General features: G+C 43.8%; 1 protein-coding gene across 1 annotated transcript in view; it reads left to right on the plus strand.

The window, feature by feature from the left end:
- Positions 1 to 14,762, plus strand: part of LOC120531637 (membrane-associated phosphatidylinositol transfer protein 3-like) — a 340,667-nt gene that overhangs the window by 160,587 nt on the left and 165,318 nt on the right. The window contains exon 2 of the mRNA XM_039757228.1: positions 1,070 to 1,165. Coding sequence (XP_039613162.1) covers positions 1,070 to 1,165 — 96 coding nt within the window. The remainder of the gene's footprint in view (positions 1 to 1,069; positions 1,166 to 14,762) is intronic.

Consider the following 14,762-nt stretch of genomic DNA (forward strand, 5'->3'; position numbering starts at 1 on the left):
CCCAAACACAACTTTCTGGAACCCTCTCCAACCCCTTCTCCCCTGGGTCTCGCACTCCCTTAATGCATCAATCAGTACCCTGCTATCAGTCTTCCGTGCTATACTTCATCGTCCCTCAATCGGACATAACAGTAACTTAAAACAAAAATGGCTTCAACTTGGCTGGAATGCTACAATCCTTTCGAATTTTACTGCTTTTACTTTAAAGCTTCATTAAAAACAATATTTGGAATTACCTTTTCTTCAAGATCGCTTTGAATTTTGATTCCGTCTTTGGAGACACATTGTGACATCGCAACGTATAACTGCCCATGAGTGAATATTGTTTCTGTTTCTCTAATAAATAATCTGACTTTTTCTAATGTTTGTTCCTGTAATTTGTTAATTGTCATAGCAAAAGTTATTCCCACGGTAAACTGTAAACATTTTAATATGAACGGCATATCATGACCTCCTTTGGTGTCCATTGAACAATCGCCATCTTCGTAACCTCAAACTGCTCTTTCTTCTTTGCTGAGAGCACAGGATCTGTGTGTGATACTGCTGGCTGGGCTTTTATTTGATAAGAAGGGCGTGTCTTGCAAGAATCTCATATTCCACGTCCCCACGAGATGGCCCTGGAACAATCTCTTGGCACCAAGTCTTATGTTTACGGTCCCCATGAGATGCTCTGTGGCAAGTCTTTTTTGTCTCGCGGGTCTTTTAAATGTCTTCCGAGAACTTCCGAGAAGATCACATATCGTCGCTCTGGCAATTTCCTTTCCAGAATTTTTTTTTATATATAGAGAGATATAGTTTAAGTTACTGGACCATTAAAGTATTTCTTCATTAATCTTTTACTACAACAATATTTAATTCTTAGAAAAGTTTTTACTGTGAAAGATTTCATGCAACATATTTTTTTTTTCTTTATATTAAATTTAGACAAAAGTATTTTATATTTGCACTAAAATGTTATGTTTACATTTTTTTTATATTATTTTTTACCCTTTTTTAAGAATTTTAATCTGTGCTGCACTTTATGCGATAACATACTTTTAACTTAAAGTACTTTTGTGGTATATTTCAGCTACCTCCCGGAAGCACAGCCTAGCACAGTGGCGATTGCAGAACTTGAACCATGAATCTGTGGACAGTTCAGATGAGGAATTCTTTGATGCAAGAGGTTTGTTTGACCTAATTAATTATTTTTATTTGTTATTACACAATATCTTCTTGCTGCTTAGGCATTTTTCAAACTCACTGTTATTACCAAGCCAGTAAAGAACTCAAAGACAGACTTATATGCGCCAATTCAGCATTAGATTGCTCAGTGGCATTTGGCTAATCTTGTTATCCAGGCATCACTGGTTATTCTGACTAGAGTTCTGTGAATTTGTAGTGTCTCAAGAGTAAAGGAGAGAAGGCAGAGTGTACTGTATTGTCTTAACAATGATAATATATATCACTTTTACAGTTCTCTTCAGTATTACAGTGTACTGTACAATATGGATTTTCAATAGATTTCCAAAGTGGTTGTTATTGTACAGTACTTTTGGACAATATAATGTATCCATACTTGAATACAGACATCTTATTACTAATAATTTATTTTTTTTACTTTTTTCAGATTAAAATAAATGGCATAGTCATCTTATCTCTAAGTGCAGAGTAATTCTGATACAGTACATCAGAATTACTTCTGTATTGTAAATCTTGTATTAACAAATTAAAAATTAAAAAGTAGGCTACTTACATTTAAAAATTATTTTTAAATGAAAATAGTAGTATATCACAAAACAACATAGGTAAACCTTTTTTTACTTAAAGAAAATATGCCAGTCGTATCGGTTTAAGTAAATGCCAACACCACCTAGATGACTGTAAGTATTAACATTGACTTTATTGCAAAACGAGAGCACCATTCAGGTGTGTCAAATAACATGAAAGCAATACTATATACTATCATTAGAAGTAAATACAACAGGCAGACATCTCTCATCTTCCTTTTTGTACGTATTCAATTTCAGGCTCTTGAGTAAACAGAACCTACAGTGAGGTCCATAAATATTTTGACAGAGACAACTTTTTTCTAATTTTGGTTCTGTAAATTACCACAATGAATTTTAAATTAAACAACTCAGATCCAGTTGAAGTGCAGACTTTCAGCTTTAATGTGAAAGAAGCCATCCTTAAGCTGCAAAAACAGAAAAAACCCATCTGAGAAATTGCTACAATATTACGAGTGGCAAAATCTACAGTTTGGTACATCCTGAGAAAGAAAGCAAACACTGGTGAACTCAGCAATGCAAAAAGACCTGGGGCCTCATTTATAAACGGTGTGTACGCACAGAATGTTGCATAAGAACTTTTCCATGTTCAAATCGTGATGTATAAAACCTACACTTGGCGTAAAGCCACACACTTTTCCACGGTACCTCATACCTTGTCGTACGCAAGTTCTCGGCTCAGTTTTGCTGACTGGCGACACCCAGCGTCAAAGCAATGCTACTGTTCCTGTGTGGTTACTCCTTATTTTCTTGACACGGCTTTATAAATACACTGAAACTAACCGCATATTGTTTATTAGTGTAATGCATCTGATTGTAATTAACTTGTAACAATATAATGGTCCAGGAAATAGCCATAGTATTCCAAATACCATAACTGCTTTAGCGTTGTTACTCTGACTGCACCTTCTTCTTCTTTCAGCCACTCCTGTTAGGAGTTGCCACAGCGGATCATCTTTTTCCATATTACTCTCACTGCACCACTCGGAGTATTTATATCACTGTATCTGGGTGTGAATGTTTCAAAGCCTTTCCTGTACGGACCTCGCGGTTCAGAAACAGTTTCATCCCAAGAACTTTAAACGTACTCAATCAAGTGCTCCTTGTAGAACTGTTTGTACTTATAAGTACAACTAGCAAAATACCCGCACTTCGCAGCGGAGAAGTAGTGTGTTAAAGAAGTAATGAAAAAGAAAAGGAAACATTTTGAAAATAACGTAACATGATTGTCAATGTAATCAATGTAATTCTTTTGTCACTGTTATCTATCTATATCTCTATATATCTATCTATCTATATCTATATATATATATATATACTTTGGGGTGCGAGCAGCTGTTGCTGGGGGTGCCAGAATCGATCGAGGAAGAAAAATGAAAAACATTATTTGTACAAAATCTTAATTTTTCTATCCATTCCTAAATAATTAAATGGGCAGGCTATTTCGTATCAGTGCAATATGCTGCTTGTTAAAACGGATGACTCCTGCTCTTACGTGCACTTACTGTAGTACTGCGTGGGTATTATGAACTATCGTATCTGTTTAAGTTCTATTTCAATTTTAAATATGTCATTTTTATTTAGTCGACAGAAATATGTGTGGTAGGAATGTAAGTTAAATTTAGTCATCATGGCATAAATTTTTTTTCACCATAGGAATGTAAAGACTAAATTCAACTTCCATTCCTACCAAAGATATTTCTGGTGACTAAATAGAACCTACTTATATCCAAATTCGAGCTATTGAGCTGTCGCCTGCCTGGATAAGTCACCCTCGCTTCGCTCTTACATTTTTACCTTTCATTTAATCATGGCTAGTCACGAAAAAATTAGAATATGGAAGGAGGATTACACTGAGTATGGCTTTACCAAAACAATTATTTATGGGGAAAAAAGTATCCATTTTTCAAAAAGCTTCAATTGGTGATCTGTTTTTCTGTGTTAACCTCATATTTTTTCATAGTTCTTCTCTTTTTTGTTTTTTTTTTTTTTGTTTTTTCTGTCCACCCTGGCCATCGGACCTTACTCTTATTCTATGTTAATTAATGTTGGACTTATGTTTATCTTTTATTGTGTCTTCTATTTCTCTAAATTATTTTGTAAAGCACTTTGAGCTACATTTTTTGTATGAATATGTGCTATATAAATAAATGTTGATTGATTGATTGATTCTCAAACCAAGGGGGTGCGAGGGTAAAATGAATCGGGAAGCAGTGATATATATATTGAATATACTGAAATAGTTTTACTGTCAAATAATGCAAACAGTATGTGGCACGTGTTTCGCCCTAATTCTGGTCCCATCTGGCGTACACACTCACTGCACCCCCTCTCGGGAATCGAACCTCGGACGCCAGCGCTAGAGGCAAAGCTCTCGTGTTGCACCACGTGTGGTTCGCTTTATTTGACAGTATGTAGATCGGGTGTATATATATATATATATATATATATATATATATATATATATATATATATATATATATATATATATATATATATATATACTAGCAAAATACCCGCACCTTTAAATTAAGTACTGCCTTAAAATTTTTATTAAGAAGAAAATTAAACCTTTTTAAACTGAGGGAAAATATACCAATAATTATTTGTTAAGGCTCTCTTTGTGTGCCACATTGTGAGTTTTGCCCTCCAGTTGTAATATGAACAAGCTGTGCGCTGAACTTACTCTAGAGCATGCAACGTACAGTTGGCCAAGTGAACAGTAATCTTGTTTCAAATCTCACAGCTTGGATTGCTGCTATCATAATCGGTTTGAGTTTCATGCTTTGTTTCAATTACGACAGTATTTGTAGGACTTGTGTTGAAGAGACATTCGGCATCTGTCAAATAAGTACGTACATTGGTTTCGGTTAGCGCAGGGAAGCCGCCTACCAAATTTCGTGAAGATGGGGCCATGCTTAACTTTTGCAAGTAAGCTGTAAGGCATGAGCCTGCCAAATTTCAGCCTTCTACCTACACGGGAAGTTGGAGAATTAGTGACATTGGAAACTTCAATATGGCGGCCGACAGTGGAATCATACCACTGAAATAAGTACGTACATCGATTTTGGTTAGCGCAGGGAAGCCACCTACCAATTTCGTGAAGATGGGGCCATGAATAAGAAAGTTCAACATTGCGAATGTTGTCAACCGTTATGACCGTTACGCATAGAATTTGAAATGAAACCTGCTTAACTTTTGTAAGTAAGCTGTAAGGAATGAGCCTGCCAAATTTCAGCCTTCTACCTACATGGGATGTTGGAGAATTAGTGACGTAGGAAAGTTCAATATGGCGGCTGACAGTGGCGACGTTTCAGTTAGCGCAGGGAAGCCGCCTATCAAATTTCGTGAAGATGGGGCCATGAATAAGAAAGTTCAACATGGCGGACATTGTTGACCGTTATGACCGTTACGCGTAGAAATTCGAAATGAAACCTGCTTATCTTTTGTAAGTAAGCTGTAAGGAATGAGCCTGTCAAATTTCAGCCTTCTACCGACACGGGAAGTTGGAGAATTAGTGATGTTTGGAAAATTCAATATGGCGCCGACAGTGGCATCATACCACCGAAATAAGTACTGTGGTAGATAGGGGGTGCTCTCGCTCCCTTGAACCCCTGTCCACGACTCCAGACACCAGGTAAAAGTCCTCAATTCGACTTTATTCTTCAGCCACAGTGTACAAAACACCCTCTCCTCCACAATACTCATACAAATCACTAATAATCACAATAATACAATCCTCCAGCTCCCAGATGCATTGCCACCCTTCCACCCAGCTCAGCTCGCCGTCTGGGAGCTCCCACAGTCCTTTTATACTCCCTGACCCGGAAGTGTTCCTAGCCAACAGTCCCCAAGTCCTTATTCCTTCCGGGTCAGGGTAAATAGTATTTTTTCAACCCGAAGCCGCGCCTTCCTATGACGAACTTCCGGGTCATAGGGTACGAAGAACTCTTCGGTCCTCCCTGCTGCTCCCTCTCGTGGCCCCCATGGCATCCAGCAGGGCGGTGCATAAAAACTCCATTATCCATGATGCCCTGCTGGTCTTCTGGGGACCTCCATGCTGCAAGGAGGGCTCCACCTGGCGGCTTGGGGGTATTGGCCGGGATAAACGACCGGCCATCCTCCACAGTATGTACATCGGTTTTGGTTAGCGCAGGGAAGCCACCTACCAAATTTCGTGAAGATGGGGCCATAAATAAGAAAGTTCAACATGGCGGACGTTATCGACCGTTATGACTGTTACGTGTAGAATTTCGAAATGAAACCTGCTTAACTTTTGTAAGCGAGCTGTAAGGAATAAGCCTGCCAAATTTCAGCCTTCTACCTACACGGGAAGTTGGAGAATTAGTGATGAGTCAGTGAGTGAGTGAGTCAGTGAGTGCTTTGCCTTTTATTAGTATAGATATATATATATATATATATACAGTAATCCCTCGCTATATCGCGCTTTGACTTTCGCGGTTTCGCTCTATCGCGGATTTTATTTGAAAGCATAACTAAATATATAATGCGGAATTTCGCTGCTTCGCAGGTTCTGTGGACAATGTGTCTTTTTACTTCTTGTACATGCTTCCTCAGTTGGTTTGCCCAGTTGATTTCATACAAGGGACGCTATTGGCGGATGACTGAGAAGCTAACCTATCAGAGCACGCAGTTAAGTTCCTGCCTGCTGAATGCAGTGTTAACCAGGAAGTCTCGTCTCGCTCATTCAGCATCAACGTGTTTCGCTGTGTAAAGAGTTGTGCTCTTTTGTGTTTATCTTTGTGCATAGTCAAGCCCTTCATTATGGCTCCAAAACGATCTGCTACTGCTTCAGGGGCCGTGCCAAAGCGCAGACGGAAGATGTTAATGATTGCCGAAAAGGTAAACGTTTTGGATTTGTTGAAGGCTACGATTCTTTTTATTTAAAAAGTAGGAAAGGAATATAAGATCTACGGCCGCAGTGTCCTTTTAACCAGGGTGCAAAACAAGTTGTAAGTGGATGTAATAAGGCAGTAGTCCAGATGGAATCTGCTTTAGGGATTTGCATTGAAGACTGCCAGAAGAAGAACAACAGCAGTGCAACACAATCGCCTCAAGTGGCTCCTTTAAGGGATGTAATGCTCTCCTTTGTTGTGCAGTAAAATAAAACTCATTGTTATCGGACAAGCCATCGTGTCATTGTTGGTGAGTAACCATAATTAATTTTCTACTTACAGTACTTAGTACATGTATGTGCTTAGTGTTTTTAAATCGTTGAAAGAACGTTCGCAATTTTCTGTCCACAGGACAGGTCGGTTTTTCTGCCTCTAGTAAGTTCTGTAAGAGGAGCAGCTCTATGTGCAAAATTTGGAATGAATTTTCTGTAGTAACCAGCGAGTCCCAGAAAGCGCGTACTTGTTTCTGTGTCTCAGGTCTCGGGTAAACAAGCATTTCTTCTATTTTCCTTAATTGTGGCCTAAGTAAACCCTTGCCCATAGAATAGCCTAAGTAATGAGTCTCGGACATGCCTAGTTTACATTTCTTAGGGTTAGCACTGTACACACATTTACTGTATACTATTTTTGTTGCATTATAATGTATTTATTGCTGGTGGCATGTCTATCGTAATGGCTGTAAAATGTGATATTGAGACACTCAATATCTTTAAAATAATATTTAGGTTTTACTGTATATAAACAGTGTGTTTATATACATAATTTCAATGAATCTTACCTAATATCTAAGAGAATACAAAGGGATTATGCTGTATAACTCTGGGAAATATTTATAAACAGTGTGGAGAGTTTATAAAGGCTTAAAATATATAAAAATAACCATAGAAACATATGGTTTCTACTTTATGATTTTTCACCTATCCATGTTTAGGGGGTCTGGAAATAAGTCAACCCCCTGGTACCACTTGTCACGCTTGACAGAGGGATTACTGTATATATATATATATATATATATATATATATATATATATATATATTATACTCCTGTAGCCACAATAAATGCCTTTATTTTATAGGCAAACCTTTCTACTGCAGCCACAGCCGCGACACACATAAAAAACATCTATAATAACTCATAAACTTGCAATATTATTTAGGAAAATCACAACATTTTACTCACCAAAAATTCGGATTATTTGTAAACAAAATCCATCATCCTCTCTTTCCTCAAAAACAGTTCAATTACTCTGTCGTACGGATTATCTGTGCGCTTCAGTTCCATCAAAACCTCACTTTCTATCGCCATCAAAGCTTAAGCTGAAAGGCGAACCCGCCCTATGGTATTTCTGGCATAAGTTTGATTTTGCTTTAGGGCTGAAAATGTCCGCTCGACAGAAGCAGTGTACACAGGAATGCTCACTGCCGAATATACCAATGTGAACAGCTGCCCCATGCAGCTTCAGATTTTTCTGATGAAGGAAGTCAAGGAGATCAGTGGGAGATTCTCCTGCAAAATCATCCATGGCAAACATTACAGTCAGTTCTGTTTTTAGCTGAGATAGATCACAAAGCGCTCCGTCGCTCTTGTGTTAAAGTGGAGAAGGCTGCATGCGTGAAATTTTTCTTGTATTCCCGAAACTTCTGGGGCTCGAGGAGCGTGACAAACAGCAGGTTTTCATGGTCTTGAAATCTGGTCTGTGTCTGGCAAATAATATTGTCCAGAATCCTGCCATGGAGTTGGCTGTAGTGCACGCGACGATCTTCGCCGAGCGCTTATGGTGCGTTCAATGGCCTCGTAGAGTTCCTCATATCGGCTTCTATCCATTCAATGGGTCTGAATACAGTGACGTTGCTGTACGCCTGCTAAAGGGCCCTACTGACACCAACTCAAAATCTGATTGGTTGAAGCAACAGGTTAATCGACATTTATTCAGTGTTAGAGTGCCTCCACAACAGATTGTGAAAGCCTCTCTGCCTGGCAACAAATGATGGCTGAAATGTGATTGGTTAAATGCTCTAATACGAAACTCCACCTCCCACGACTAACGAGCTGCAATCTATTCTCTCTGCCTGGCAACAAATGACGGCTGAAATGTGATTGGTTAAATATTTTAATATAAAACTCTGCCTTTGCATGGCTATCAAGCTGCATTCTATTACAGTATATATGGACGAAAATATGTTCCAGTTATGACTATTACGTGTAGAATTTCGAAATCACCATTACGTGTAGAATTTCAAAATGAAACCTACCCAACTTTTGTAAATAAGCTGTAAGGAATGAGCCTGCCAAATTTCAGCCTTCTACCTACACGGGAAGTTGGAGAATTAGTGGAGTGAGTCAGTGAGTGAGTGAGTGAGTGAGTCAGTCAGTGAGGGCTTTGCCTTTTATTAGTATAGACTAGCAAAATACCCGCGCTTCGCAGCGGAGAAGTAGTGTGTTAAAGAAGCAATGAAAAGAAAAGGAAACATTTTGAAAATGACGTAACCTGATTGTCAATGTAATTGTTTTGTCACTGTTGTGAGTGATGAGTGTTGCTGTCATATATATATATATATATATATATATATATATATATATATATATATATATATATTTACACACACACACAAACATATATATATTGTCACACACGTGCGCATGGGAGGCAGCTAAAGGGCTTGAGTGATGGCAGTTCTGAGACAGGCCGGGCTGTGGCAGAGTGCACTGACTCTTTTTCTCACTTCCCTGTAGACCATCCCTGGGAGACTCCACCTGGCTCTCGTGACATCACTTCCGGGACCGAACCAATGGAGACAGAACCAACAGACGCCGCCCCTGATGTCACGTCCGGCCTGATCCAATGAGTGACTAACACGTGCCCGATTCCCATGACCTCACTTCCTGTCTTCCCCTTTAAAAGCCTGCCCTTTTCCCCTTACCCTCAGTCTTGTCTTGGACTCGTTGTATGCACATCAGTGCTGTTGTTGGTGAAAGAAACGATTTTGCAGCCAGGATACCAAATATACGGGTGGCTGCCCCAAAACTTCTTCGAGTATGTCTCAGTTTTGTGACATTGGCGTAGTCGGCAGGATGGAGAAGTCCTGGAAGAGAAGGGGACAGGACCTGCAAACGCCCAGGTGGGATCGCACGGGCCGAGTTTTCAGGCGGGAGGGTGGCCCGTGTTTCGGAGTGGCCCGGTACAGGCTCTGCTCCCGGCATGCTCATATAGGCAATTCAGACAGGCCAGGGAGTGTTCGGGAGGGGCTCACAGACGGGCTGCTTCGGAAGGGGAGGCGAAGAGGGCTCTTTGTGCTCTCTCGGAGGAGAGTGCCTGCCTCCCTGTGAAGCCAGAGCCCCGATTTCCACCTAGGGGTGCCCCAGACTGGCAGGTGGGTAACCTGAAAAACTGGGGGTTTGACCCAGATCGCCAACCCCACAGCAAGCCTGGTCCCTATATGGGAAAAAGTAGGGCAGTGACTGCGGCCACAGAAACTTAAGCCCTCCCAAGTCATAGAGCAGGTGGCTTGCTACCTGCTTCTGGACACACTACCCCGTGGTTTCACCCAGCCGGTCTGGGGTAGGGAATTTATAAATATGGCAGAGCTCATAGAGCTCGTGGAGAAACAAAGGACGGCCTCGCAATCTGGGGGAGCTGAACCGTCCTCTAGCCAACTCAAGGGGTATGTCCCAACACCTAGCCCCCCCTGTACAACCCAGAGCTTGTGCCGGCGTCCCCGGGGTCGCGGGCGCTCAAACCGCTTGGGAATGAGGCGGAATGCAGGTGGAGGGGGAGGAGGGGTTGGTGTGCTCTGATAAACCCGCTGGCGGTTCCACACACAGGCGCAGTGATCGCCAACGGGTACAAAACGCCTGCTCTGTTAGACACCGCAGCAACACTACCATTGTTGCTCGCCGCTTTGTGCTACGCGACAGTGGTTAAATTATAAGGTCGGTATAACCTGTGTCCACGGGGAAACCCGCTGGTACAAGGCCGCCACGTGTGTCATCATTTACGGGGGATCAGTCCAGAAATTAACTGTGGCAATCCTTCCTGATCCTCCACACCCGGTGATACTGGGGCGGAACTGGCCTGAAATTAAAAGCGGTGAGACACATACCACTCCCGGGAATACTTTGAGCCTTGTTATAGACGGGCACGAGCCGTCTCAAGTTGCCTCCACGCCGTGTAATCAGCCGGCAGAGAGAGACGGCGCTTCCTGAGTGACGTGGTTACCCTCGGGCCGTCGCGTGCTGGTACGCCATCCACTGAAGCCGAGACGGAACGGGAGGAGGCCACGCCCCTTGAGGTCGACGCTGACCCTCTCTCTGTATTGCGGTTTCAATTTAAAGAGACGCCGGCTTCTTTCAGAAGGGAGCAATGGAATGACGACTCCCTGAAATTTGCAAAAAATGCAGTGGTCCTTGTAAATGGCCAACGCACTAATCAGTCTATACCACAGGGCCCTTACTTTGTATTAGACAACGACCTTCTTTATCGTGTAGCAATGCATGATGGGCAGGAGAGAAAGCTGCTGCTAGTTCCGCGCACCTTCCGGCGCAGGTCTGCGAGCTAGCACACGCCCACCTCCTAGGTGGCCACTTGGGCACCGAAAAACTCTGGAGCGGATCAAGCTCCGCTTCTACTGGCCGGGAGTCAATGAGGAGGTTCGTCGCTTTTGCGCTTCCTGCCCGGAGTGTCAACTGCGACAAATTCCCAGGAGGGACCGTGCTCCTCTTGTCCCTATACCCCTGATTGATGTTCCCTTCCAAAGAATCGGGGTCGATTTGGTTGGACCCTTAGAGCCCTCAGCCCGAGGACACAAGTACATTTTAGTCCTCGTGGATTACGCTACACGATACCCTGAAGCTGTTCCGTTGCGCTCAGCTACATCCAAAGCTATCGCACGGGAATTACTAGGGTCTTTTCGCGTGGGTGTTCCCAAGGAAGTCTTGACAGACCAGGGGACACCTTTCACCTCGGAGACGTTCAAGGAGACTGCCAAGTTGCTGAAAATAAAGCATTTAAAGACCGCGGTGTATCATCCTCAAACCGACGGGTTAGTAGAGAGGTTTAATCAGACTCTCAAGCAAATGCTGCGTAAGGTGGTCAGCGAGGATGGAAGGAACTGGGATCAGCTCCTCCCCCTCGTCCTTTTTGCTTATCGGAAGTCCCACAAGCCTCCACGGGTTCTCCCCTTTGAATTACTATATGGGCGACAACCTCGGGCATATTAGACATTCTAAAAGAAGGGTGGGAAGAAGAGGCTCTTCCCTCTACAAATATATTAGAGTATATCGCGCAGTTACGCGATAGATTGGGAAAGATTCGCCTCTCCTTAAAAGTCACATGGAAGAAGCACAAGCAGCACAGGCCCGTTATTACAACCGCGGCACGTCTCTTCGGGAGTTCCACCCGGGAGATCGGGTCATGGTCCTAGTGCCTACCTCCCACTCTAAGCTGCTTGCCCATTGGCAAGGCCCCTACGGTTAAGGAGAGGAAGGGGCTGGTCGACTATTTGGTGAGTCAACCCAATCGCCGGCCAAAGGAGCGGGTTTATCATGTGAACTTGCTGAAACCGTGGAAGGACAGGGACCCCGATCCCTCCTCCGCCAGCCCCGCCACTCTTCGCCACACACACCGCCTTAACTTCGGTACGGACTTAAGTCCCAGACAACGGCAGGAGCTGGAAACAGTTATCCGGACCGTCCGGGAGGTAGTCAGCGAACGCCCTGGAAGGACCTCTCTGGTTGAGCACAACATTGTGACAGAGCCCGGGGTTGTTGTCCGAGAACGCCTGTATCGCCTTCCCGAGGCAAAAGGGCTGAAGTGGAGCTTGAGATCAAGCGCATGCTGGAGCTAGGTGTGATTGAGGAAAGTTATAGTCCCTGGTCCAGCCCAATTGTGCTCGCCAGTAAGCCTGACAGGAGTTGGAGGTTTTGCAATGACTTCCGTCGGCTTAATCAAGTCTCCCAATTCGATGCTTATCCTATGCCTCGAGTGGACGACCTCCTCGAGAGGCTGGGACAGGCTCGGTACTTGACCACACTTGACATGACAAAAGGGTACTGGCAGGTTCCTTTAACGGACACCGCGAAGGAAAAAACCGTGCTTAGTACCCCTAGCGGACACTGGCAGTATCGTGTTCTTTCATTTGGGTTACACGGGGCGCCAGCAACCTTCCAGCGTCTGGTGGACAAAGTGCTCCGCCACATAACTCATACAGTGCTGCCTACCTGGATGACGTGGTCATCTATTCCAGCACGTGGACAGAACACCTACAGCATGTCCGAGCGTATTGCGAACACTTGGTGAGGCCGGGCTCCGGATTAATCCCAAGAAATGCTTCTTTGGGTTAAGTGAAGCCAAATATTTAGGCTACCTGGTGGGTCGGGGTACCGTGAGGCCACAGTGCTCCAAAGTTGATGCCATTTTGAAATGGCCCCGTCCGCGAACCAAGCGGCAGGTCCAAGCCTTTCTCGGATTAGCCGGGTACTACCGCCGGTTTGTGCCCCGCTTCGGAGAGAGCGCGCTTGACTGATTTAACAAAGAAGAGGGCCCCGAACATTGTGGTATGGACTGAGAACACAGACACTGCATTTAATGACTTGAAACAGGCCCTTACGTCTGCACCTATTTTGATGGCACCTAACTTCTCTTTGCCTTTTATCCTCCAGACGGACGCTTCGGACACAGGCCTGGGTGCCGTGCTGAGCCAAAGCGTCGATGGTGTGGAACACCCCATCATGTTCCTAAGCCGGAAACTGTTGGACCGGGAAACCAGGTATGCAGCGGTGGAGAGGGAGGCTCTGGCGATTAAATGGGCGATTACTCAGCTGAGGTACTACCTGTTGGGCCGGGAGTTCACTCTTGTCACGGACCATGCGCCTCTACAGTGGATGGCCCTGCACAAGGAGTCGAATCCCGGGTCACCCGGTGGTTTCTTGACCTGCAGCCGCATAAGTTTTCGCCGCTCATCGCCGGGTGCTCTCCATGCCAACGCTGATGCTCTTTCTCGGTTCACGACCTCTCGGTTAGGTCGCCCGACCCGACGGGTCTGGGCTAAGGGGGGGGCCTTGTCACACACGTGCGCATGGGAGGCAGCTAAAGGGCTTGAGTGATGGCAGTTCTGAGACAGGCCGGGCTGTGGCAGAGTGCACTGACTCTTTTTCTCACTTCCCTGTAGACCATCCCTGGGAGACTCCACCTGGCTCTCGTGACATCACTTCCGGGACCGAACCAATGGAGACAGAACCAACAGATGCCGGCCCCCCTGATGTCACGTCCGGGCCTGATCCAATGAGTGACGAACACGCGTCCGATTCCCATGACCTCACTTCCTGTCTTCCCCTTTAAAAGCCTGCCCTTTTCCCCTTACCCTCAGTCTTGTCTTGGACTCGTTTGTATGCACATCAGTGCTGTTGTTGGTGAAAGAAACGATTTTGCAGCCAGGATACCAAATATACGGGTGGCTGCCCCAAAACTTCTTCGAGTATGTCTCAGTTTTGTGACAATATATATACATATCTATACATATACACATATATACATACATATATATCTACATATATACATACATACACACACACATATATAAACATATATATACATATACATACATATCTACATATATACACACACAGCTATTTCAGATCAGTGCAATACGCTGTTTGTTAAAACGGTTGACTCCGCCTTACGTGCAATAACAAATCAAATCATTCAGTTGTCTTTGCTCAAATGTCATTTTAAAGCTGGACGCCTGGCATCTTTTTTTGGCCACAAGTTCGTTTCTGTTTGGTGTGAGGTTCTGTGTTGTGGAGATTCTCAGGATGGATTGCAGGTGCTCATCAAGGAGGCGACTCCTGTGTGCTGTTTTGTTAGTCTTTATCACTGAGAAGAGCTTCTCACACAGATATGTGCTACCAAACATACACAAGGTTCGAGCCGCATGTAGACGGACTTTTTTTGTTCTTCAAAGTCACCAAAGCGCTGTGCAAACTCAGTGCGCAATAACTCTAGCTTCGCGAAGCGCTGCATTATGGGATCTGTAGTTTATTGTGTTACCAGCGCTTCATATACCTGGGCTTTAATAACAA

Source organism: Polypterus senegalus, chromosome 6 (assembly GCF_016835505.1).
Source record: "Polypterus senegalus isolate Bchr_013 chromosome 6, ASM1683550v1, whole genome shotgun sequence".
Lineage (NCBI taxonomy): Eukaryota > Metazoa > Chordata > Cladistia > Polypteriformes > Polypteridae > Polypterus > Polypterus senegalus.